Source organism: Hypanus sabinus, chromosome 9 (genome assembly GCF_030144855.1).
Source record: "Hypanus sabinus isolate sHypSab1 chromosome 9, sHypSab1.hap1, whole genome shotgun sequence".
In the NCBI taxonomy this organism is placed as follows: Eukaryota; Metazoa; Chordata; class Chondrichthyes; order Myliobatiformes; family Dasyatidae; genus Hypanus; species Hypanus sabinus.
In genome coordinates, this window is record NC_082714.1 from 84,715,789 (window position 1) to 84,742,476 (window position 26,688).

The 26,688-nt window shown below is 49.1% G+C and overlaps 1 protein-coding gene across 4 annotated transcripts in view; it reads right to left on the minus strand.

The window, feature by feature from the left end:
* Nucleotides 1-17,626, minus strand: part of prpf3 (PRP3 pre-mRNA processing factor 3 homolog (yeast)) — a 37,816-nt gene extending 20,190 nt beyond the window's left edge. The window contains exons 1-8 of one of the 4 annotated variants that reach the window (XM_059980025.1): nt 17,526-17,626; nt 9,727-9,882; nt 7,583-7,713; nt 7,207-7,347; nt 5,295-5,378; nt 4,514-4,734; nt 1,756-2,065; nt 92-258 (exon numbers count right to left, since the gene is read on the minus strand). In XM_059980025.1, the coding sequence (XP_059836008.1) occupies nt 92-258; nt 1,756-2,065; nt 4,514-4,734; nt 5,295-5,378; nt 7,207-7,347; nt 7,583-7,713; nt 9,727-9,877 (1,205 nt within the window). In that variant the 5' untranslated portion in view covers nt 9,878-9,882; nt 17,526-17,626. Of the gene's footprint in view, nt 1-91; nt 259-1,755; nt 2,066-4,513; nt 4,735-5,294; nt 5,379-7,206; nt 7,348-7,582; nt 7,714-9,726; nt 9,883-17,468 lie in introns of all 4 variants that reach the window. The other 3 variants (XM_059980024.1, XM_059980027.1, XM_059980026.1) reach the window with 3 other exon arrangements.
* Between the last annotated feature and the right edge of the window lie 9,062 nt (nt 17,627-26,688).

Here is a 26,688-nt window from a genome sequence, read left to right on the forward strand (position 1 = left end):
GTTCTGCACAACACCTTGGGCGGAGTACTGTTTATGTTTTAAACAGAAAGAGGCTATGAGCCAGCGCCAAGCAGTTGAAGATTCGCCTTACAGTTCAACCCCACCGTGGATGATGTACGAGTCCCACCACTCGATCTCCGGCACGTCACCTTCCCTCAGCTCCTTCTTGGGGGCGATCAGGGCCAGCTTGGTCGACGCCTGGATCCCCGTCTTCTTGGCTGCCTGGGCAATCTCGGTCTGTAGTTTCTCCAGCTGAGCCTGTGGGTAGACGGGAAAGATGAGACGGTTCCAGGGTCAGACCACCACTCCCTCCCACCATACCCCCACCGAGGCTCACAAACCGAAACACTACAGACGGCCGAAGTCTGAGAATGCCAGGGGCACCCAGTGGGTCAGGCAGGAGTGTGGCAAGACAGCAAGCGCGAGGTGGGGGGGGGGCAAGAAAGAGCATACGCAAACTGGAGGGGGACAGTGTGCGTAAAATGGGGGGGGAGGGTGTGGGAGGGCAAGCGAGATCGAGGACACAAATTCAGGGTTCAGGTCAAGGGTCCTGAACTCAGGCAAATGGCAGCAATTGCATTCTGGGAGTTTAACCCAGGATAGGTCTGACACAGTAAATAGCATGGATAGGAAAGGCTTAGAGCAGGGGTATGTAACCTTAAGCACAAATGATTTTCTAGCATGCGTTACTCATTAATTTGTGCAAAACATAACTAGATGTATTTAAATGGGTAATTCCCATATTTCAAGTTTTTTTTTAAGACATTTATCTCGCCCACCGTCCGCTCATTAATATGAGATCTGGCCCACAGAGGCAAAAAGGTTGCCGACCCCTGGCTTAGAGGGTTTTGGTCAAGTACTCGTGGGGAATGTTAATAGAATAGAGACCCAACCTACAACATTCAGGTACATGGCTCATTGAGATTGGTGGAGATGGCATTGACCCTGATAAGCTGTACAGAGAGACCACGTCTGGAGTATTGTCTGTAGTCAATATTGCCACTGTCTCCCAACTCCAGAGACTCAGTTTAATGCTCAGATTTACCCTCAGTGGTTTCCTGAGCTGTCTTAGAGCTGCAGACAGATACAGCATGGAAGCAGCCCTTCAGCCCAATTGGTCTATGCTGACCAAGGTACCCCGACCTGAGCTAGCCCCATCTGCCCCATTTCCCTCTGAACCTTTCCAAGCAGCTTTTAACCAAGTACTTGTCTCTACCACTTCTTCTGACGGCTCGTATCACATCCCTGCCACTCTCTGGGTGGAAAAAGTTGTCATCCAGGTCCCCTTTAAATTTTTCTCCTCTCACCTAGAACCTTTGCCCTCCAGTTTTAGACTCCCCTATCCTGGGGAAAAAGACTAACCAATCACCTTATCTATGCTCTTCATGATTTTATAAATCCAAAGTCACTCCCTCAACCGCCTTCGCTCCAGAGAAAACAGTCCTAGCCCATCCAGTCTCTCCTTAAAACTCGAACTCTTCAGTCCCGGTAACATCTTTGCAAATAGCCTTTCTACACTTTCCAGTTTCATGATCACCCGTGTTCCAGAGGCATGTTAACACATGTGCCAACATGTCCATGTGTAAATGGCACAGGTCACAATGTTACAGCCCACAAGCACTCGTGTACATGCTAATAACACATTACAGCCATGTGCCTGAGACATGCCACATGTTAACAACACATGATACAGGACAGAACCACATGTGTGCTGGGTTTGAGCAGGCCGCGCTCGCTCCCTGTGCCCAGCACTACCTTTGTCCGTATCCTCTGGGCGATCTTCTCGAACTTGCCCCTCTCGTGGAATCGGAAGAGCCTCTTCTGCCGCTGGGCGGGCACCATGGACACACGGGGATCATAGAAGTTGTTGGACTCCAAGTCGTCGGAAGGCTTCTCCTTCAGCAGCAGCTGCTTAAACTGCTCCCGCTTCACCGCCCGGATGTTGGCCTTCAACGTGGGCATGCGGTGCGTCAGCTCCACCTCCTTGCCCGTGGCGTCCACCGTCCGGCCCTGGTCGTCCAGGATCAGCGGTGTCGGCTTCAGGTGCTCCTTCGACTCCACCTTCCTGTCGGGAGAAGAGGGAGAGGAGGCGTGTTCAACCAGGGCACCTCACCCACCCTCCTACACACACGCTGCACATTGCGTGCATGCATCTTTCTGTCCTGTACACACACACGCAAGTACGTGTGCCTGGTTCATCCCAGTGTGTGTATATGCCTGCATGTCTCTGCTGTGTGTGTGTGTGTCCTGAGTAAAGAAGCGCTTATACCTGTGTCTCTCCTGAGTGTGTGTGTGTATGTCCTGAGTAAAGAAGTGCTTATACCTGTGTCTCTCCTGAGCGTGTGTGTGTGTGTGTCCTGAGTAAAGAAGCGCTTATACCTGTGTCTCTCCTGAGTGTGTGTGTGTATGTCCTGAGTAAAGAAGCACTTATACCTGTGTCTCTGCTGAGCGTGTGTGTCCTGAGTAAAGAAGCGCTTATACCTGTGTCTCTCCTGAGTGTGTGTGTGTATGTCCTGAGTAAAGAAGCACTTATACCTGTGTCTCTGCTGAGCGTGTGTGTCCTGAGCAAAGAAGCGCTTATACCTGTGTCTCTCCTGAGCGTGTGTGTGTGTGTGTCCTGAGTAAAGAAGCGCTTATACCTGTGTCTCTCCTGAGCGTGTGTGTGTGTGTGTCCTGAGTAAAGAAGCGCTTATACCTGTGTCTCTCCTGAGTGTGTGTGTGTATGTCCTGAGTAAAGAAGCACTTATACCTGTGTCTCTGCTGAGCGTGTGTGTCCTGAGTAAAGAAGTGCTTATACCTGTGTCTCTCCTGAGCGTGTGTGTGTGTGTGTCCTGAGTAAAGAAGCGCTTATACCTGTGTCTCTCCTGAGTGTGTGTGTGTATGTCCTGAGTAAAGAAGCACTTATACCTGTGTCTCTGCTGAGTGTGTGTGTGTATGTCCTGAGTAAAGAAGCACTTATACCTGTGTCTCTGCTGAGCGTGTGTGTCCTGAGTAAAGAAGCGCTTATACCTGTGTCTCTCCTGAGTGTGTGTGTGTATGTCCTGAGTAAAGAAGCACTTATACCTGTGTCTCTGCTGAGCGTGTGTGTCCTGAGCAAAGAAGCGCTTATACCTGTGTCTCTCCTGAGCGTGTGTGTGTGTGTGTCCTGAGTAAAGAAGCGCTTATACCTGTGTCTCTCCTGAGCGTGTGTGTGTGTGTGTCCTGAGTAAAGAAGCACTTATACCTGTGTCTCTGCTGAGCGTGTGTGTGTGTGTGTCCTGAGTAAAGAAGCACTTATACCTGTGTCTCTGCTGAGTGTGTGGGCACACGGGATTTCTCCAAATCCTAGTAACACGAGTCGGAAGGTGAGTTGGTGTGCGAGGTGAGAGAGGGAAATTGTGGAGGGACCATCCAGATTTCATGTCTCGATGGAGATCAGAAGGATGAGGGAGAGGGAATCTCACTGAATACTGGAAGGCCAGGGAAGAGCAGCCATGGAGAGGGTATTTCCATCGGCAGGATCCGAGGGCACAGCCTCAGAATTGAGATGAAGAATTATTTCTTCAGCCAGAAGGTGGTGAATCAGTGGGATTTGATACCATAGGGGACTGTGGAGGCCAAACAGAGTAATAGAGCACCACAGCACAGAAGCTGGCCCTTCAGCCCATCTGGTCCATGCTGGCTTGGTCCCATCTGCCAGTGCCCAGACCATAGCCCTCCATATCTCTCTCTCTCTCATCCATGTACACACAATTCAACCCACAACTAACTCTGCTCACAGCTCATTTCACATTCACACCATCCTGAGCAAGGAAGTTCCCCCTCAGAGTCTTGTTATGTATTTCACCCTTATCCAGTTCTAGTCTCACAGAGCCTGAGGGGGAACAGCCTGGAAGCATTCACCCCCTCTTTACCTCTCTTAATTATGCATATCTCCACTCATTCTCCTATGGAGGGGGAATAAAGTCTGAGAGCACTGGCTGTATTTAGGGCAGAGATTTGCAGGTTCTTGATTGGTAAGGAGTTGGGGAGGTTAAAGGTTGGCAATAAATCAGACAGGATTAAGGGGCAGATTGGTCAAAGTGCCTTATTCTGCTCCTATCTTATTCTATTCCATTAAGGCTAGGGTTGGTGAGTCGGGCACGCGCTATGTTGGTTCCGGAAATGTGGCTGCTGCCCCCAGAACATCTTTGCTTTGTGTTGGTCATTGATGTAAACAACGAATTTCACAAACTGCGATGCACACGTGACAAATAAAGCTCAACTAATTCAAACTCTCGTGCTGGGATGGTGGATATCAGGCCCCAGGGTGGGGAGAGGCAGAACCCTGGACAGTGGTGGGTCCAGGGTCGGAGGTACTCACATAGAGGCAATGCGCTGAAAAATATACCTGTGGACAGAGGACGGTGGTGAGTGGGTCAAGGGTCGGAGGTACTCACAGAGGACGGGACAGTGGTGAGTGGGTCAAGGGTCGGAGGTAATCACAGAGGACAGGGAACAGTGGTGCGTGGGTCCAGGGGATGGAGGTACTCACGGAGGAGCGATGCCCATAGCGTGCAGGTTGGCCAGTCCCACCAGGTTGGTGCTCTGCAGCAGGCCAGGCTTCAGCGAGAGCTGCGTCTGGATGCGTGCCTGCAGCTCCGCCGCCTTCTTCGCCTTCTCGATGGCATCATTCATGAAGGAGGCAGCCTGGGATGGCTGAATAGTCTGGCCCATCGGGGGGAGGTCGGCCGAGAGGGTTGGAGCCGAGACCCGCTGGCAGAGAGATGTGACCCAGATCAGATCATGATACAGCTCCATGCACCCCCCCCCCCACCACATCCCCATAGGGGAGACAGTCCCAGCACCCACAGGACCTCACCACTCCCCACACCTCGGGGTGACAGTCCCAGCACCCGAGAGACCCTCCCCCACCTGCACCTCAGGGAGACACCAGAGCAGCTAAAGGATCTCGTTCTCTCTAAACCCCCCCCCCCCCCCAAATACACCTCGGGGAGACAGACCCAACACCCACAGGACTTCAAGACTCCCCCCAACTCAGGGAGACAATCCCAGCATCCACGGGACCTTCCAATGCATTGTATTTTCAGGGGAACAGTCCCAGGACCCAGGGCCCCAAACCCCACCACAGACAGGCGGTCACAGCACCCAACGCCCGTCACCCACCCCAACACCTCGGGGAGTATGTGGCCCAGCACACATGGGCACTCCCCCAACACCTGACCCATCTCAGGGCAACTAAACCCCAGCAGCCACCAGGCTGATAACAACCAAGGGCTTTCGAGGCTGCCCCCGAGGAAGGACAGCAGTTCTACCTGCGGAAAGGAGGGAGTGATGAGACTCAGCTGCCTCTTCCGCTCCTCAATCTGTTTTGTTGCAGCTTCCATCATCTGCTTGATCTGTAAACACCAAACAAGAACGGTCAGTGACAGGAGACGCCACAATCAACCGGTGGCAGATCAGACAGGAATACTCCCGAGGCAGAGTCAAGCCAGACACAGAGTGAAGCTCTCCCCCACACCGTCCCATCACACACTCCCGGGATCAGACACAGAGTGAAGCTCCCACTACACTGTCCCATCACACACTCCTGGGGTAAGACACAGAGTGAAATTCCCTCTTCACAATCCCATCACACACTCCCGGGGTCAGACACAGAGTGAAATTCCCTCTTCACAATCCCATCACACACTCCCGGGGTCAGACACAGAGTGAAGCTCCCTCTACACCGTCCCATCACACACTCCCGGGGTCAGACACAGAGTGAAACTCCCTCCACACCATCCCATCACACACTCCCGGGGTCAGACACAGAGTGAAACTCCCTCTATTCTGTCCCATCACACACTCCCGGGGTCAGACACAGAGTGAAGCTCCCACTACACTGTCCCATCACACACTCCCGGGGTCAGACACAGAGTGAAACTCCCTCCACACCATCCCATCACACACTCCCGGGGTCAGACACAGAGTGAAATTCCCTCTTCACAATCCCATCACACACTCCCGGGGTCAGACACAGAGTGAAACTCCCTCCACACCGTCCCATCACACACTCCCGGGGTCAGACACAGAGTGAAGCTCCCACTACACTGTCCCATCACACACTCCCGGGGTAAGACACAGAGTGAAACTCCCTCTACTCTGTCCCATCACACACTCCCGGGGTAAGACACAGAGTGAAACTCCCTCTACTCTGTCCCATCACACACTCCCGGGGTCAGACACAGAGTGAAGCTCCCACTACACTGTCCCATCACACACTCCTGGGGTAAGACACAGAGTGAAATTCCCTCTTCACAATCCCATCACACACTCCCGGGGTCAGACACAGAGTGAAACTCCCTCCACACTGTCCCATCACACACTCCCGGGGTCAGACACAGAGTGAAGCTCCCACTACACTGTCCCATCACACACTCCCGGGGTCAGACACAGTGAAGTTCCCACTACACTGTCCCATCACACACTCCCGGGGTAAGACACAGAGTGAAACTCCCTCTTCACCGTCCCATCACACACTCCCGGGGTCAGACACAGAGTGAAATTCCCTCTTCACAATCCCATCACACACTCCCGGGGTCAGACACTGAGTGACTCTCCCTTTACACTGTCCCATCACACACTCCCGGGGTCAGACACTGAGTGACGCTCCCTTTACACCATCCAATTACAAAGATCAGGGGTCGCACATAGAATGAAGCTCCCTTTACATCACCTAATTACACAGATCTGGGGTCAGACAGAGTGAAAGTCCTTTTACAACATCCCACCACACACTTCTGTGGAAAGACACAGAGTGATGCTTCCTCTACACCATCCCATGTTCCCAGGTCAGACATGAGGAGAAGCCCCCTCCACATTGTCTCATCACACAGTCCTGGGGTCAGATATGAGATGAAGGTCTAGATGTTGGAGATGCAAAAAGCTAGAAGTTTAATTTTAGGTAATTTTCTTTCTTAGCAGACAAACACATTTCCGGCAAACTTCCTGAGGGGTGTTCAAATAGACTGTGGACTGTTTGCTGTGGTGCATCAAATCAGATGCTGTGGACTGTTTGCTTTTACGCGCTGTTAAGTTCTCAATGGATTGTATGCTTGCTGTTTTATGTCAGTAGAGTTATTTGCTCAGCAGTCTGAGTTGTACAACTGTCCATGAGCTGTGTTTCCCACCGTGCACCCTGCCCATCCCAAGAGCAGGTATGTTCTGGAGTTAAGAAAGTCCTACCTGAATCTTTGTGAGCATCCCAGGGCTCTCAGTAGGGGGACCTGGGATAATTTCATTCTCCTCCACCTCCTCGAACCTCGGGATCCGTTTCCTCTTGGCCGACAATTCCCGGGTGACTTCCGAGTCTTCGCCGAAGACTTCCTGCCGGCAGCAGCGAGATGGTGAGCTGAAGTTACGCCCCAGGCAAGAACCCGCATTCGCACAGTGCCTGAAAAATCCCACACACTACACAGCAGCTAAACCGCGGCATCCAGTCAACCAAAAGCTCAGTCAATCAAGTCACTTTGAGGAGAAATGCGAAGTAACAGAGGCCAGGAATAATAAGGGGGAAAAACCGCAGAGGGTGAAAGCAGAGGGCCAGGCGTGGACAACTGACCTTCAGTTCCCGCTTCCTGTGTTTCTCGCTGCTGGACTTGGAGTGACGGGAGTTACGGCCTTCCTCCACCGCCTCGAACAGCTTGTCCACAAACCGCACCGTTGAATCATCCAGGAACGGCTTCAGGTGCTCTGTGGAGAGAACAGAGGGGGAGCAGCAAGGTGGGGGAGGAGACAGGGGTGAGGCAAGGGGCAGGTGGGGGCCCAAGGCAGGGGGGAGGGCAGAGGGAGGGACAGAGGGGGAGTTGGGGGGGAGGGCAGGATGAGGGGGAGAATGGCAAGTTGGGGGAAGGGAGGGAGGGTGGGCGAGGCAGTGAGGAGGGAGGTCAGACTCATAAAATAAAACCCAACAACAGCCCATCCATCGAGCTTCACCTGATAACACACCCTGTACCAGACTCTGCCCAACTCAAGTCACTGTGGTAACAGCATTACTAGGTGTAAATGAAATCACTCTGGGAGGAGGATAGTCTCGGTGTTCCAGCTCGATCCCGTCCTGTGTGGATTTCACCTGCCCGTCTGCCAATCTCTTGATGTTCTTCTGCAAGAACAGCCCCAGCTGTTGCGGAGTCACCCTGTCTCAGGAAATGAGAACGTGGGGGTGGTGAATGTAGAAGTGAGGCGATGGCTGGAGTTCCCCTGAAATCCCCCCAACCTGGGGGCGTCCAAGTAGTGCAACAGTTCCAGACACTCCAGGTTCTATGTCTATGTCGGTGAGCATACGTGCACGTGAACGAGTATGCAGGCGCGTGTCTGTGGAGTTTGTACACTTTCCTCGGATCGAAGGCAGTGTGCAGTCTAACAGGTTGTCTTTGTTGCTTTTCCTGTGATTGCAAGATGCCGCTGGACTTTGGTATTGTGAAATACTGCAAGTGCAGTTGACCGGCTTACTGGTGGGGCCGACAGCCAGGGAGCTGCAAGACCTCGATCACAGCAAGGACTGGGCCCCAGACTCCACTGTCCTGTTTGCAGCCACCCAGGAGGAGGGTGCTGGAGTTGAGGTGGAGTTCACACTGCCGACAAGCCGTATTGTGTTCCACTTCTGCAACATTCATTGGCTCAGGGACTTGGACTGTATTTCTGTGTGACTGTATGCTTACTGCAACCTTATACGTGCCATATGTGCTGTGAATGACTGTTGGTACTGTGTTCTGCAGTCTTAATTAATGTATCGATGTATTACTGTTTTAATGTATGGTTGAAAATCAATTAAAATTGAAAATGTGGGTCAACGACATGTGGGGTCGATTGCTTACTGTAAATTATTTCCCAACATGGGAGATGCAAGTAGATCAATCAATCAGCAGGAAACAGGAATCAATTAAATGACAGAGGCTGGAAGGTCAGGCAGCATCTGTGGGGAGAGAAGCCACCTGCCGGCAATGGGGCTGCTCAGCATACTGACGGGCTGAAGGGCCACCATCAATATGGAACAAGATAGCACAAAGCACACAAACGTCGGAGGAACTCAGCAGGTCCGGCGTCATCAATAAACAGTCGACGTTCCAGGCCAACATCCCTCATCAACACCTCAAGCTGGCCTTTCCCTCACCCAGGATGCTCAAGAGGGTGAAAACAGAGTGGAACTGAAGATGGTGCCAGAATCCATCCACAGGAATGTCTGTGGTGAACACAAGCCTCGCCCCACCCTCGCTTGAGGGTTGTTTTCACTGGAGTGGCGGAGGGAAGACGATAGAGGTTTATAAAGTGAGAGGCAGAGATAAGGGAGATGTGTACGGCTTGTTTTTCTTTACACAGTGCAGGGTGGGAGGAATGCACTGACAGAGCGGTAATGGAGCCAGATACAATAAAGGCACTTAGATACCCAGGAATGGTGGCATATGGATTATGCGGAATTATAAAATGACTATTTATTTAGATATTTAGCAAGGTAACCTTCTCGCCAATGAGCCCCCACCACCCATCACACTCATGTCAACAATTAACCTACTAACATGTATGTTATTGGGCTGTGGAAGGAAACCAGAGCACCCATGGAGAACATAACAAAATCCTTACAAACAGCACCAGAAATGAACCCCCGATCTCTGGTGTGTTTAGGTCACTGTCACAGACTGTCCCACTTCACGTTCTCTGTGCCTGTCAGCCCACCCTGGAGCTTATCCCTCGCCACGGCCTTCTTACCCACGGTTTTCTTCTTGTCCATCCCCTTGCCTACGCAGTTGAGGGCAGCGGTCACCACTGTCTGCTCCGAGAAACCCAGCACCCTCTTCACCGTCTTCTCCACCCATGGCTTCAGCTCGTCCAGATCCCGCTTGGTCAGCGAGAGTGACATCTCTGCTGAGGGCAAGGAAACAGAGGCAGCGTGAGAACCCAGTCAAACTATTTAGGGTGGATGACAAAATCAGAATGTCACTGCACGTTATGATATCATGAGAGATTTCAATATGCAGGGAGATTGGGAGAATCAGGTTGGAGCTGGATCCCAAGAGAGGGAATTCGTAGAATGCCTAGAGATGGCTTTTTAGAGCAGCTTGGGATAGAGCCCACTAGGGGGTCAGCTATTCTGGATAGGGGATTGTGCAATGAACCAGAATTGAATAAAGAGCTTAAGGTAAAGGAACCCTAGGGGTCAGTAATCATAATATGATATAATTCATCCTGCAATTTGAAAAAACTCAGGTGTATTAGTATTACAGTGGAGTAAGGGGAATTACAGAGGCATGAGAGAGGAGCTGGACAAACTTGATTGGAAGGGAACACTAGCAAGGAAGATGGCAGAGCAGCAATAGCATGAGATTCTGGGAGCAAGTTGGAAGGCACAGGGTGGATACATCCCAAGGAGATATACTAAATGCAGGATAACACAACTATGGCTGAAAAGAGAAGTCAAAGCCAATATAACAGCCAAAGAAAGGGCATATAATAGAGAAAAAAATCAATGGGAAATTAATGGATTGGCAAGCTTTTAAAACCATCAGAAGGGAAGATTCAATATGAAGGCAGGCTAGCCAATAATATTAAACACAATACCCAAAGTTTCTTCAAAACACATAAAATGTAGAAGACAGGCAAAAGTAGATATCGAACCACTGGAAAACTACACTGAAGTGGCAATAATGGGAGACAAGGAAATGGCGGACAAACTGATTAAGCATTTTGCATCAGTCTTCACTGCGACAGACACTAGCAGAATGCCAGAAGTTCAAGAGTGTCAGGGGCCAGAAGTGAGTGAAGGTGCTTGGGAAACTGAAAGGTCTGAAGGTCGGTCACCCCCCCCCCCCCCAGACTGGATGGTGTACACCCCAGGGTTCTCAAAGAGGTGGCTGATAATATTGTGGAGGCATCAATAATGATCTTTCAAGAATCAATAGATTTTGGCATGGTTCTAGAGGACTGCAAAACTGCAAGTATCACTCCACTCTTCAAGGAGGGAGAGAGAGGCAGAGGAAAGGAAATGAGAGGCCAGTTAGCCTGACCTCACGGATTGGGAAAATGCTGGATGCAGTTTCCGGGTACTTGGAACCACATGATAAAATAGACAAAAGTCAACATGGTTTCCTTCACGGAAATATTTGCCTAACAAATCTGTTGGAATTCTTTAACAAAGGAGAATTGGCGAATACAGTCGGCCCTCCTGATCCGCAAGGGATTGGTTCCGGGACCCCTCGCAGATACCAAAATTCGTGGATGCTCAAGTCCCTTATTCAACCTGGCTCAGTGCGGTGGATCTTAGGACCCAGCGGAACCCCAGACCTTACTTAACCTGTCCCAGTGCAGTGGACATTAGGACCCAGCAGCAGAGATCTGAATCCGCAGTGTTTCTGTTCCCGAAAATAATCATGATCGCGATTGAAAATAAAGTGGAAATAATAAAGCTATCAGAAAGAGGTGAAACTCCATTGGTCATTGGAAAAGCGCAAGGCTACGTCAATCAACAATCGGAACAATTTTAAAGGATAAAGTGAGAAAGGCTGTGCCCCGATGAAAGCTACAATTATTAATAAGCAATGCAGTGGTGGAATTATTGGGTTTTGGGTTTTTGATCCTCCACATCAACCCGGCATGGTGGAGAGCGCACTCCATAGTGATCTGTCACTAGATCGAAACCGTTCCCGAGCCCAGTGCTGAAACATGTGTTCTTAAGTGCTTTATATGCATAGAAAGGTAAAATATATGCTATATACTAAGACAAATGTTTGACTAACTGACACTAAATAATACCAAATGTACCTGTTCTGACTTACTGAGTAAGAGAACTTCAGATTTTTTTTCGATCCCGATCCACAGTAACCCACACACATCCTCCCCTATACTTTAAATCATCTCTAGATTACTTATAATACCTTATACAATGTAAATTCTATGTAAAATAGTTGTTATACTACATTGTTTAGGGAATAATGACAAGAAAAAAAGTCTGTACATGCTCGAACAGCAAGTGCTGAGAGAGCACTTCTAGGTTTTCGCGATTCACGGTTGGTTGAATTCGCGGATAAGGAGGGTTGACTGTGTTGTATACTTGGATTTTAGACAGCCTTTGACAAGGTGCCACACATCAGGCTGCTTAACAAGTTACAGGAAAGATGCTAGCACAGATAGAGCATTCGTAGATTGCCAGGATGCAGAGTTGGAGTAAAGGGACCCTTTTCTGGTTGGCTTCTGGTGACTTGCAGCGTTCCACCACTTCCTTTTATGTTATATGTCAATGATCTGACGGAATCGATGACTTTGTGGCCCAGTTTGTGGATGCCATGGTTAAGTGGAGAGGCAGGTCGTGTTGAGGAAGCAGAGAGGCTATAGAAAGACTTAGTCAGATTAGGAGAATGGACAAAGAAGTGGCAGGTGGAATATAGTGTGGGAAGTGTACGATCACACACTTTGGTAGAAGAAATAAAAGCTTAGACTGTTTCTAAATGGAGAGGAAATTCAAAAATCTGAGGTGCAAGGCAACTTGGGAGTCCTCGTGCAGGATTCCCTATAGGTTAATTTGCAGGTTGAATGGTGTTGAGGAAGGCAAATATAATGTTAACATTCATTTCAAGAGGACTAGAATATAAAAGCAAGGATATACTGTTGAGGCATTATAAGGCACTGGTGAGGCGTCATTTGGGAGCATTGTGAGCAGATCTGGAGCCCCAATCTAAGAAAGGAATTTTAGTCAGGGAATGATGAATTTGTGGTATTCTTTGCCCCAGGCAGCTGTGGAAGCCAAGTCTTTATTTAAGTCAGAGGTTGATAAATTCTTGACTGGTCAGGGCATGCTGGGATATGGAGAGAAGACAGGAGATTGGGGTTGATGGGTAACTGGATCAGCCATGATGAAATGGCAGAGCAGACTCAAAGGGCCAAATGGCCTGCTTCTGCTCCCATGTCTTAATGTTTTTGATGTGAAATTTGTTGTTCTGTGGCAGCAGGACAAAGCAATATATAATTTTGAAAAAAGATAAATTACAACAAGAAATATATATTATATTTAAAAAATAAAGTAAGTAAGTAGTGCAAAAAGAGTAAAAAAAAATAGTGAAGTGGTGTTCATGGGTTCACTGTCCAATCAGAAATCTGACGGCGGAGGGGAAGAAGCTGTTCCTGAATCGCTGAGTGTGTGTCTGTACAGTGAGAAAAGGCAGACAGCGCCTCATTCACTTCAGATGGCCGAGGAAGTTTGGCACGAGACCCCAAATCCTCAGGACTTTCTACAGGGGCACCACCGAGAGCATCCTGACTGGCTGTGTCACCACCCGGTATGGGAACTGTACTACCCTCAATCACAGGGCTCTGCAGAGTGTGGGGTGGACAGCCCAGTGCATCAGTGGATGTGAACTTTCCTTTAGTCAGGACATTTACAGCAGCAGGTGCATAAAAAAGGCCCCGGAGGATCATCAGGGACTCCAGTCACCCCAAACACAAACCGCTTCAACTCCTACCGTCTGGCAAATGGCTTTGCAACGTTAAGGCCAGGACCAACAGGCTCCGAGACAGCTTCTTTCACCAGGCCAACAAATTTATCAATACACATTGATCTGATTGTACACACATACATAGAAAACAACAATGTACACAATCAGTGTTTGGGCAATATCCTCTCACACTTCCCTTCCTTATTGCTTGTATGTAGCGACAGAGATGCAATGTAAAGATATTATTACTATTATAATAATTATTCATGCTCCTGTACATCCTCCTTGATGGTAGAAATGAGAAGATAGCATGTCCTGGGTGATGGGGGGCCTTAATGATGGATGCTGGCCTTTTGAAGATGTCCTCGATGCTGTGGAGGCTGGTGCCCATGATGGAGCTGGCTGAGTTTACGACTTTCTCCAATCCTGTGCAGTGGCCCCTCCGTACCAGATGGTGATGCAACCGGTTAGAATGTGGGGCGGATTCAGCACAGTGCCCATTGTTGTTTGGCGGAGGGGGAGGATGCTACAGCTGGAGTACTGTTTATAGTTCTGGTCACCGTGCTATAGGAAGGACTCTACTCCATTGGTGAGATTCACCAGGACGAAGCCTGCACTGGAGGGTTTCTGCGGTGAGGATGGGGTTATTTTCTGTCTGGGTGAACAATCAGGCACACTGGAGTATGTCCACAGTGTGACTGACCAGATGGAGGACTTGTGAGACCACTGCCTGTCCTGACCACAAACCCAGCGCTACAGAAATGCCAACAGGAGCTCCAAATAGCTCATCCTTGGGACAGGATCTTTGATAGGCTCCACCTCAAAAGACCAAAAAACTGGCCCTGGACAGAGGACTCTGTGAGCTGCTGTTGGCTGCCTATGTCCTAGTAGGTGCAATGGCCTTAACAAGAACACCAGGGCTTTGAGGTCCTGAAATCAGTGAAATCCTGCCTTGCCCATTGTTCACCTGGATCGATTCATCACATAACGGACTGAGGACAATAATAGAACAAACAACAGCCACAGAGTGCAGTGCATCTAAACAGTTTGACAAAGCAACTGGAGGAAAGTACAAGGGGGTGTTCTTTATACAGAGCGGTGAGTGTGTGGAGCGTGCTACCAGGGGTTGTGGTAGACACATTAGGGGCATTCAAGACACATGACAGAGGAATGGACAGTGTGTGGTGGGGAAGGGTTAGATTAATCTTCTAGTAGTTTAACCTTAAAGGACGGCACAACATCATAGACCAAAGGGCCTTTATTGTTCTGTGGTGTTCTATGCTCCAGTAAGGTGAAAGATCACAATGAGGCAGGTCATGAGGCTAAGAGACCTTCTTATCGTACTAGGGAGCCATTCAAGAGGCTGATAACAAAGAGGCAGAAGCTGTCCTTGAGCCTGGTGGTACGTACTTTCAGGTTTGGGTACCTCTGCCCAATGGGAGAGGGGAGACGAGAGAATGTCCACGGTGGGTGGAGTTTTTGATTCTTCTGGCTGCTGTACTGAGGCAGTGAGTACGTAAGTAGAGGGGAGGCTGGTTCCTGTGATGTGTCCACAATTTTCTGCAGATTCTTGCAGTTATGGTTAGAAAAGTTGCTGTACCAAACCCTGAGGTATCCAGGCAGGATTCTGTCTGCAGTGCGTTCATAAAAATTGGTGCGGGTTGACAGTGATGTACCGAGTTTGTTTAGCAAACTGAGTACTGACAGTAGAGGCATCGGCGAGCTCTCTTTGCAGTGCTGTCTATGTATCTGGACCAGGACCAGCTGCTGGTGATGTGTACTGTGGGTCAGCAGTGTATACATGAGAAGGACAGGCTGCAACACACCAAAACCCTCCTCGCTGCAACATGTCATATGGCACATCTATCCTGGTTATCGATACCCTCCGATACAAATCCCAATTCCTTCTCTTTACTCTTAAAGGTTGTGTTGATTCTTAATGTCAATGACAGATTCACCGTTTTGATTATGTTGATAAATAAATGAATGAAATCTGAGTTGTAAGACAGATTTCCACCATGCACTGAAATTTTTCAAAAATTCCTACTCAAAGTTCCAAACCTTTGACCTAAAGCCTATCTCCTATGGTCAGAGAAACCTCTGCTGCTGAGAACTGATTTCTTGCTATCCCTCTCCCCTTCTGCAAGGATAAGATCCCCACCCCACATCAAGGAAACACTCCAGTGCAGGCTATGTTCTGGTGAATCTCCTCTGCACCCTCACCAGTAGAATAGTGTCCTTCCAGATTGCTAAACATTCCTCCAGCTGTGACATCTTCGATGTTTTACAAAGTGGGACCATAACCTCCCTGTACTTATATTCATTGTCTCAGCCAGCAGCAGACCTCACATCACCTGCAGAGTTTCAATCTGCATCACCACCTGCTCTGGAGGCTCCAATGCACAGGACTGCAAGAGGCTGCAGAGGGCTGTCCCAATCATGGGCACGGCTCTCCTCTCAAAAGGACATCTTTATAATGTGGTTCCTCCACCACCCAATACAAGCCTTCTCTTTGTAACCATCCGGGATGAGGTTTAGGAGCCTGAAAGACAAGCTCAATGATTCAAGAACAGCTTCTTCCCCTCAACCATCAGATTTCCTTTAGAATGGAGATGGGGAAGAATTTCTTTAGCCACAGGTGGTGAATCTGTGGAATTCATTGCAAAGCGTGGCTTTGAAGACACTGGATATATTTAAAGCAGAGGTTAATAGGTTCTTAATTAGTAAAGGTGTTGAAAGTTACAGGGAGAAGGCAGGAGTATGGGGTTGAGAGGGATAATAAATCAGACATGATGGAACAAATGGAACATAATTCATAGGCTGAGAGGCCTAATTATTTTATCTCTTAGGGTGTATTTCTAAAAGTCCATAAACCCATGAAAATGACTTCACTAATCCTTCCTTTGCATTTATTTATTTTTGAAATTTACAGTAACTTAAGCATTTTTGCACTGTACTACAACCATGAAACAACTTGCACATCATAAAGTCCTTGAAAATAAACCTGAATATTTTCTATGATCTACAGTTTATATCATGTTTTTTTTATGCATCTAGAAAGGCTGAGTGGAAATGATTTCTCTATCAGTCACACTTAATATCCTACAGATTTCAAATCAAACCACCTCATAGCTTTCTTAACAATTCTGGAAAAACAATTGTCAGGAAAAGTGAGGGAACAACAGGACTTTACATTTAGATGCAGCAAATCTGAAATTGAAAGAAAGTTCTGGAAATATTCAAACTCAAGAGACGCTGGAAATCCAGAGTAACACACACAAAATGCTGGAGGAACTCAGCAGCATCTATGGAGGAGAATAAATCATCAATGGAGACCATTTCACCAGATATAATGCTACTGTCTCTGATCCAACGGGTGCTTCCAGATTTATTCCAAATGTCTCCTCATCGCATGCAACTAAAACGCACATAATTATCTCTGGGCTAAGAAAAGGTTCCATCACTTTCTCTTCTCATATCATCGCCTACAGCTACAGTGCCTCCTTCTCCTTCACGTTCCTGGTTTTTGCACCTACCCGATCTGTGTTGCTATGCAGCGCAATGGGGGCACAATCACGGTGTCTGTCCAGGAAGAGGGGCAAATAAGTGGAGGGTGATAGTGGTGGAAAGGGGGATTGGGGTGGAGGAAGGGAGAGATGGATTAGGGAGATAGGGGCAGGAATGATGTGGAGTTGGGAAGAGGTAGGGTGGAGAACGAAGGGGGAATGCGGGGGGGAAGTGTGGAGGAGGGGAGATGTGTTGAGGAGGGAGGAGAGGTGAGGGGATTGAGGAAGGGAAGGTGGGGTGAGGATAGTGAGGGAAGGAATATGGGGGCGGAAGGGAAGAGGCTCCCAGGACCAGGCCAGGCCTCCAACTCAGGAGACGCACAGTGGCACCCCCTCCTCCGCCGAGGCCCAGCGTGGGGCCAACGGACCCGGAGCCAAGGCCTCGGGACCGGGGCCACGGCTCTCCTTCCCGCCCTCTATTCTCCCGTCCCGCTTTCCAACCCGATCCCTCTCAACTCACCCGACCGTTCCGTCCCTCGCACCCGGCCTGACCGCGTCCCCCAAGGTCCCTCCTTACCCGCTGCTGGTCCGTAGTCCTCCCGCCGCCGGAACTTAGTGTCACTGCCTCAGCCGTCCCCCGTCGTCGGAAGTCAGTGTCACCGCTTCAGCCGCCCCCCGACGCCGGAAGTCAGTGTCACCGCCTCAGTTGTCCCCCACGGTGGAGGTTGTGAACCTCTCCTTCTGTCTGTCCTGAGTCCCGGGCGGGTGCAGATGTCCGTTCCTCCCCACAGAGGCTGGCCGACCCGTTGGGTCTTTCCTCTTCATCCTCCTCTTCCATTTGCCAGCCGGTCGCAGCGTATTTTAAGAACTTCCAAATCAAGGGGAATGCTGGCAGTGCGCACCTGTGATCTGCCGAAGTCCCTTCATAAACTGGTCCAGCTGGACATCTGAAGTTGTCGTTGCAGAAGTAGGCCATTCAGCCTCACTGAACCCATGCTAGTCTGAAGGGAGCATCTCTGTGACTCATTATCTTGCAGCCATCAGCTGCCTTTCAAAGCCAATGGAATTTATAGCAACAAACCCTCATTCTTTTTGCTGGAATAGTTTAATTCAAGATACCCCACAGTGGCAGGCCCTTCAGGCCTAATGAGACCATGCCACCTCTTTTCTCTTACGTGACCAATGAGCTTACTAACACATTCAAATTTGTGGAATATGGGAGGAAACCAGAGATTCTGGAGGAAACCCACATGGTCACAGGGAGAGTATACAAACTCCTTGCAGACAGCAATAGGATGGGTGTAGCCAATCAACTAGCCGTCACGGCATTGGAATGTGGGAGGGAACCCACACAGTCACAAGGAGAGCAGGCAAACTCCAGAGAGAGAGAGATGTAGAGGAAAAAAAGAGATAGATTGAAATTGGCAGAGGGAGAGGGAGATTGAGACAGAGAGCTAGAGATACAGAGACAAAGATAGAGTTAGAGAGGTAGAGAGAGACAGGGATAGAGAGTGGCAGACACAGACAGAGAGAGAAGCACTGTCAGCATCAGTCAGTCCAGGGGAATGTTATGATACGGCACATTAGGTCTCCAAAGAAAAAGTGGCATGGTATCTCAACTTCTCTGCAATCTCTCCCACACAGCTTGACATCCCTGCACTTCTGCTAACACCCACACTTAGGGCAGAGCTCCCTTCATCCAAATCTCTCACTCCACCAGAACCCCCATGGAATGGACCCACCTCCGATTCCCTCCCCTCCCTCTCTCCTTCCGGAATTCCCCCCTCCCCCACACACAGCAGGGATATAGACATAGGAACATAAAAACACAAGAACATAAGAAATAGGAGCAGGAGTAGGCCATTATTGGAGTATAAAAGTTGCATTGTTTGCTGTGTAACCAAAACTATGTAGTCAGCTTTGAACTTGCTATGCATGTATCCAATTTAGTAGGAGAGTGAAATCTTAAGAATGTAGAAGATAATGGTGTGTTAATGAGAGGCTAGCTAAGAGATGTAGATTAGAACATGATTAAGTCAATGGGTAGAAACAATAGTGGTGGATGTACTTGTGATACGCAACTGTAAACCGATTGGATATGCTAATGCAACTAAACCAGGAGATTGCTATAAAAAATGCTATGTACAAGGATCAGTGGGATAGCTCAATGACTGTCTCAGCTTTGATTTGCAAATTAAAGTTTAACCCTTCTTGAAGAATCTTCTGCATCTCCTGGTCATTTGTGGGGCACGAGAAACCACGACACCATCCAGCCCATCGAGCCTGCCTCGCCATTCAATAATATCGGGACTGATCTGCCCGTAAACTCAGCTCCATCTACCTGCCTTTTCCCCCATAACCCTTAATTTCCCTACTATGTAAAACTTATCTAACCGTATCTTAAATATATTTACTGAAGAAGCTTCAACTGCTTCCCAGGACAGAGAATTCCACAGATTTACCACTCTCTGGGAAAAACAGTTTCTCCTCATCTCTGTCTGAAATCTTCTTCCCTGAATCTTGAGGCAATGTCCCCTAGTTCTAGTCCCACCTATTATTGGAAACAACTTTCCTACTTCTATCTTATCTATTCCTTTCAAAATTTTGTATGTTTCTGTAAGATCTCCTCTCATTCTTCTGAACTCCTGAGAGTATAGTCCCAGGCGACTCAATCTCTCCTCATAAGTTAACCCCTTCATCTCTAAAATCAACCTGGGGAACCTCCTCTGCACCGTTTCCAAAGCCAGAATATCCTTCCTTAAATATGGAGACCAGAAGTGCACACAGTACTCCAGGTGCAGCCCAGCCAGTACTCTGTATAGTTGCAGCATGACCTCCCTGCTCTTGAATTCAATCTCTCTAGCGATGAAGACCAACAATCCGTTTGCCTTCTTAATAACCTGTTGTACCTGAAAGCCAACTTTTTTGCAATTCACACACAAGCACTCCCAAGTTCCTCTGCACAACAGCATGCTGCAATCTTTCAGTATCACAACCAAAGATCCCCTGCCAGAGAAGCACCTTTGGTATCCATCAGGTTTGGAAGGGCCAATGCACAGTGCTATGAGACATGCGGGCTTGTACTGTGAGTGTTACTTTAAGAGCACCTCAGTGAGGCAGGACTATGACATGTCACAGGCTGGGGCAGCCTGGGGGAGAGGGGGAGAGGGAGAGAGAGGGAGAGAGCGAGGGGAGAAAGAGGGGGAGAGAGAGGGGGAGAGGGAGAGGGGAAGGAGGGGAGAGAGAGAGAGAGAGAGAGAGAGAGACTGACTGTTGGAACATCAGCTTGTCACAGCTATGGTTTGGAACTCTCCTATGCCAAAAAGGTTGGGTTGACTATGATTATGCCCAAAGGATGTGTGACTGTCATTTCGTATAATACTTATCTGTGGATTTGTTGGAGTATCCTGTGGTACCACTTTTGTTGGCCCTTTTCCTGGAATCGGGGTGTTGTGGTAACCACTTGAAGACGATATTCCTGTGACTGTCACCTGGTTGTTTTCTAGTGGATTTCGGAATGGCTCAATGGACAAGATCTTCAACGGCTGGGTTATTTTGTTTACCCAGCCAGGGACCTCTGACCCTTCGTAATCACCTTCTCTCTACATTATATCCCAGATTACAAATCTCACCTCGGACTCACTTATTTTGATGGATTACTGAACTTTTCTACTTTACCATTTTAAGACTTTAAGAATTGTTCCTAAGCTTGGTAGTTTGGGAGCTGCATACACATACATACACACACACACACACACACACACACACACACACACACACACACACACACACACATACACACACATGCATTACACTGTTAACTTTTGTTTATCTTGTTTAAGTTACTAAATTCTGAGTAGATACTTATAAAGACTGTAGTTTTAATATTAAAGCCAGACTCAGTGTGTGATCGATTGGTGTTGGTACATAACATAAAATTGGGGGCTCGTCCGGGATATAAACCGGGATTATTGATTGATTAATTATCGATCTGATTGGATGCTTCTCTTTTGATTAACTTGGGTGTTGAAACCAACAGCAAAAGATATGGATGCATTTCTGGCATCGCCAGACCCTGAGGCATTAGAGAATACAAAAAAGGACAACTTGTTGGCCATTGCTAGAGAGCTAGACCTTACTGAGGTAAAGCGGCCGATGAGAAAGCCAGAGATTCAGAGGAAAATAGATGAGCACTATATAGCTAAGGAGAAGTTTGAAGAAGATGTGTTAGAAAGGTTTCCTGGAAGTAAACTAACTAGCCCTGAGCTCCAGCTGAAACTGGAACGAATAAAGTTATAAAAACTTAGATAAGAGATTGAAAAACAACGAGGACAGCTAGAGGCTGCCGAAAGAGAAAAAGAAAAACAAAAGCAGTTTGAAGCTGTGGAGAAAGAAAAACAGAGGCAGTTTGAGGCTGCACAACAAAGATTACTAGAGGCTGCTGAGTTAGAAAAATGAAGGAAATTTAAGCTGGACAAGGTAAAGAGAGGCAACCTGTTGACTCTGGTGATAAGTTTGTCTCCAGTTGGGAAGTTAAATTGGTCCCTCCATTTGATGAAACTGATGTTCATAAATACTTTCAGCATTTTGAGAAAGTGGCTCAGAGCCTAAAGTGGCTGGAAGGAAGTTGCCCTCTCTTGTTACACAGTGTAATTAAGTATAAGGCTCAACAGGCTTATTCTGCCCTATCAGTTGATGATGCAGCTAATTATGAGGCCATAAAACAGGCTGTACTTAAAGCCTATGAGCTGGTTCCAGAAGCCTATAGGCAAAGGTTTAGGAATTTGAACAGATCTGTGCACCAGACTCATGTGGAACTACTGATAACAGGGGGACTAGCCAATGGGAGTCTTGTTATTCTATCTGTGTGTGTGGGAACCAGGACTGATACGCGGGAAGTTCAGAGAGGAGAAGCAAAGAGGGAAGACGTGCAGGAAGCGCTCTGGTAGACCACCGTGGTTGGTCCCAGTCCGAGGGTTGTGGTGTTCGGAGGAAATCGAATGGTGGACCGAGGATATTGCATGAGCTCCAACGTGTGCACAAACTGTATAATCTCTATTCTTGGCGCCTTTTTATTTTATAGTTTTGTTTTCCTACTAACCCCATAGTTATTGTAAAATTTATAAAGTGTAATCGTTCAAACATACATTGTGTACTGACTGATATCTCACGTTGTGGGTTTGCGCCAGGGTGCATATGCAGCATCTACGCAAATGTGAGACACAGTTTGGCAGGCAGACGGCGGTTTCCCCTAGACGAACGTGGGTTGATAGAGAGGAGTATTATATTTGTGGGGGCTCGTTCGGGATCGAATTTTGCAGATGTTGTGTGGCCACCCAGCTTAAAGTACAGTTGTGATGGCGACAGCTGCATTTCAGCGACAGTGTGCGGTTGTGAGGGGGGCAGAGAGCAATGTGTGCACGTTGAGGGGGTGGAGACTAGTGTATTGCATGAAGAGTTACTTCGAGGTTTGAGTACGGTTAAAGCTGATGGCAAGATGGAGATTGTATCAGGGAACTTTGATTTTGAGACAGGTACAGCCATATTGTTAGTGCAGACAAGTGAGGGGCAAAGTTGCCAGAGGTGATTGGCATCCCGGGGAGGCGGGGCCATGGTATATGCAAATTGTCAGGGAGGAAGGGGCCGGAGCTCAGTGAGTGGAGTGGCCAGCGGCTGAGGGAGGTGATCTTGGGGAATGAATTCTCTTGGTACTGAGGATGAAGGGAAGGAGTGGTGACATTTGGAAAATTTGGTTAGTTCCCTTACCCCAGGGAAAGGCAAGAGTTCCGAATTGGCATCAGCCATTACCTCCCAGGCGAGAAAGGCAGAGGGGCCCCACCAGAGGAAAAGAATTTTCTCGGTGATAACACCCACCCCCAAAGGGGAAGAGGATTATGAGACAGAGATTATCAGACATCACAGTTGTTGAGTGAGTGCAGTGCTCAGATGAGGAAAATCGACAGAGATTGGTTGAAAGTTCGTAGGGAGTGGCGGCTGGGGTACTGCGAGGTGTGAAGGTTAACCAGCCCTCGGCCACTCTGCATGACTATATGGAGGCCTTGGAAGGTGCTTTTGGGTTGACCGGGAGCTCCTTGGGGAGTTTCAAAATATGAATCAGGAGAAAGGTGAGAAGCTCTCCGCGTACCTTTCTCGGCTAGAGAGACGGCTTAACGGATTGCGGCACTGGGGGGGGGAGGGGTCATTTGGGCTGAACAGGTGGATCAGTTAAGGATGGATCAGGTAACTAGGGGTGCCCAGGCCGAGGACAAGATTGCTTGGAGTCTCCGGCAGTCCTATAAAATGCGCCCTCCTCTAACGTTCATTCAACTGATCAGAGACGTGAGGGGGATGAGAACGTGTTGAGACAGCGGGAGGACTCCGTCAGCAGGGTGAGATCCTCAGGTATCGTCCCCAGTGGGGAAGTGATTGTAGCCGGCTCTACCCGCAAATTGATAAAGGAGGTGGTGGCCGAGCTGAGAACTGAGCGGTTGGTAGGGAGGGTCCCCCCGCCCAGGGGATGGACAGCGCAGAGGGCAGCGAGTGGTGGGGGGTCTGCGAGAAGAGGAGTGGTCGGTAGTGTGTGCTATAACTGTGGGAAAGAGGGACATTTTCGGAGAGGGCAAGTCCCTGGGCATCCAAGTGGGGAGAGGTGTTGGGAGACTTAGAGGAGACCCAGTGAGGGGACGGCCTGGTGTCTCTGGGGAAACACGTTCCCAGCAATGTACCAAGGAACCCCCAAAAGCAAAAGACCCTATTCCGGAAGGAGTTGTGGGACCCCGATCCAGCGTATCGTCACGGATAAAGGCAATCTAAGCTAAAGCCATTCTCGACACCAGGTCACAGGTCACATTACTATACCTTTCATTTTACAACCAGTATTTAAAGCATTTGCCCTTGACCCCATCCAGTGCGCTGGAGACTTGGGGCGTCAGTGCTGGAGATTATCCGTATGACAGGTATTTGTCGGTGAAATTGGAGTTTTCAGAAGCTGATGTGGGAGTGTCTGAAGTTCTGGAGACGTTAGTGCTGGTTTGTCCGGATTTGGTGGAGATGGCGGGGGTCGGAGGAGCGGGGACCAACACCGCTGTGGTGTGGAGGCTTGTGGGGCCTGCCAGGAGAGGGAGAGTGAGAACTGTTAGGAGACCCTGGCCTTGCACCCAGTTTCAAGCTGCTTTTGAGGAAGTGCGGAGCCGCCCTGGGCCAGATACGGAATTTAAACAAGGGACTGTGTGTGCACCCAGTCGAAACCTGTGATACTAAGGCCTGGGGAAGTAGCGAGAGTGATGGGTCAACCTTCCAGAGGGTCATAGAGAAGAGGGTGGGGGATATGAATTTGCTTGGTGTTGGTGTACTTGGATGACTTGATAGTATTTGGATCCACCTTGCAAGAGCATGAAGCGAGGCTACTGAAGGTGAAATCGACTGAAGGAGGAAGGGTTAAAATCTCTCTGGACAAGTGTCAGTTCTGCAGGACGTCTGTTAGCTATGTCGAACACATAATCTCGCGGGATGCATTAGCTACAGACCCGACTAAGATAGAAGCAGTGGCCATGTTGCCAGGGCCCCGGACTGTGAGCACTCTGCGCTCGTTCTTGGGGTTCTGTGGTTATTATTGGAGATTCGTGAAGGGCTACGCCAAAGTGAGTCACCCATTGAACCAGTTTCTGCGTGGTTACCCTCCCTTGAGGAAGAAGGGAAAAGGGGGCAGGAGGTGAGAGACTATCTCAACCTGTCGGAGTCTTTCAGACGAAGGTGGGATGCAAAATGTGAGGAGGCTTTTCAGTCTCTGAAGGAGTTGCTGATCCAGGTGCCGGTGCTGGCTTTTGCGGACCCCCAATTACTCTGTGTACTACACACTGACGCCAGCTAAGAGGGATTAGGGGCCATCTTGTATCAAGATCAGGGCACCGGGTTGAGACCTGACGCGTTTGTCAGCCGGAGTTTGTCGCCCTCTGAGAGAAACTATCTCACCCATAAGTTGGAGTTCCTGGCGTTGAAGTAGGCAGTGATGGATGAGCTGAGTGACTATCTCTACGGGGCAAAATTTGAGGTGAGGATGGACAACAACCCGCTCACTTACATCCTGACTTTGGCAAAACTGGATGCTACAGGCCATCGGTGGTTGGCAGCCTTCTCGGTATATGATTTCAGCCTGAAGTCCCGGCCGGGAAGTACGAATGTCGATGTGGATGCTTTGTCACAATGGGAGCATGAGGAACAGGAGACAGATGAGGAGTGGGAGAGCGTTCCTACCCCTGGGGTGAAAGCCATGTGCCAGTTTGCTATCACCGTGAAGGCCGAGGAAAAGGGGAGGCTGGAGCAAGCAGTGGACCCACTGGGGGCTTCTGATGATGCCCTACCCCTAGTACTGCACTGAAGACTAAATAGTTGCCAGAGCTAAGTCCAGGGGAAGTGGCAGCTGCTCAGCGAGATGACCCGGGCATTGGCACTGTTCGGTGCATGGTGGAAAAGGACGATGTGGCGTGGGCAGAGAAGACTAAACACGCTTCAGTGCCTCCATTACTGAGAGAATGGCCTTGGTTGAAGTTGAGGAAACAAACTTTATACCAGGTAACGTCAACCCCAGACCAACCTCGGTGTTGGCAGCTGGTCCTGCCTGAGAAGTATCGGAAGATTGCGTTGAAGTCACTGCACGATGATTCTGGACATCTGGAGGTGGAGAAGACCTATGGACTGTTCAAAGACAGGTTTTACTGACCCCGAATGAAGTCAGAGGTTAAAGAGTACTGCAGTTGTGCATCTGCTGCATACGCTGGCAGCTGTCTACGCGGGCAGCTCCTCTGTCACACTTGCAGAGTGCGGGGCCCCTGGACCTGGTGTGTATGGATTTCCTGTCAATAGAACCCAATGCCAGCTACACGGTGAATGTCTTAGTCATCATGGACCACTACACCAGATATGCTCAGGCTTTTTCTACCAAGGACCAGAGGGTGACTACGGTGTCAAGAGTGTTGTGGGAGAAGTATTTTGTGCATTATGGCCTTCCCAGGCGGATACATGGTGACCAGGGACAGGACTTTGAGAGAAAGCTCATCTATGAGTTACTGGGCATGCTTGGAGTTGAGAAATCGAGGACCACGCCCCATCACCCGCAGGGCAAACCCCAGCCCAAGAGGTTCAATCGGACATTGATAGACATGCTTGGGACTCTGGAGATCTGCAAAAAGAGTCGAGGGAGTCAACATATTGGGAACCTGGTTCACAGTTACAACCGTACACACGATGAAGTTAATGATCCTATTATCTGATGTTTGGGCGCAAGGTGAGGTTGACCATGACCTCTGTTTCGGGACAGACGCAGGTGATGTACCGCCGAAGCCTTATCTGAAGTATGTGTCTGATATGAGGAGAGAGCTGAAAAGGGTGTAGAAATTGGCACGGGTGGCAGCCACCAAGCAGAATCAGGGAAATAAGAGGAGGTATGACCAGAAAATGAGGTTCTCCCAACTCCTGCTGGGACACAGAGTCCTCATAAGGTTTACCTGGAAAGCCCAAGTTGGCTGACCGCTGGGTGGCCACACCCTTTGTGGTGGAGAGTCAGATGCCAAACCTACCGGTTTTCCGGGTGAGGCCCGAGGACGGGAAGTGGCCTGTCAAGGTTCTCCATCGGAACTACCTGTTGCCTCTGGGACAAGCGCTGCAGGTAGACCTAGAGCCCGACTTGGAGACTACACCGAGTACGAGGACTGTGCGGAAGTGAGGGGCAATGGGCCGGGCCC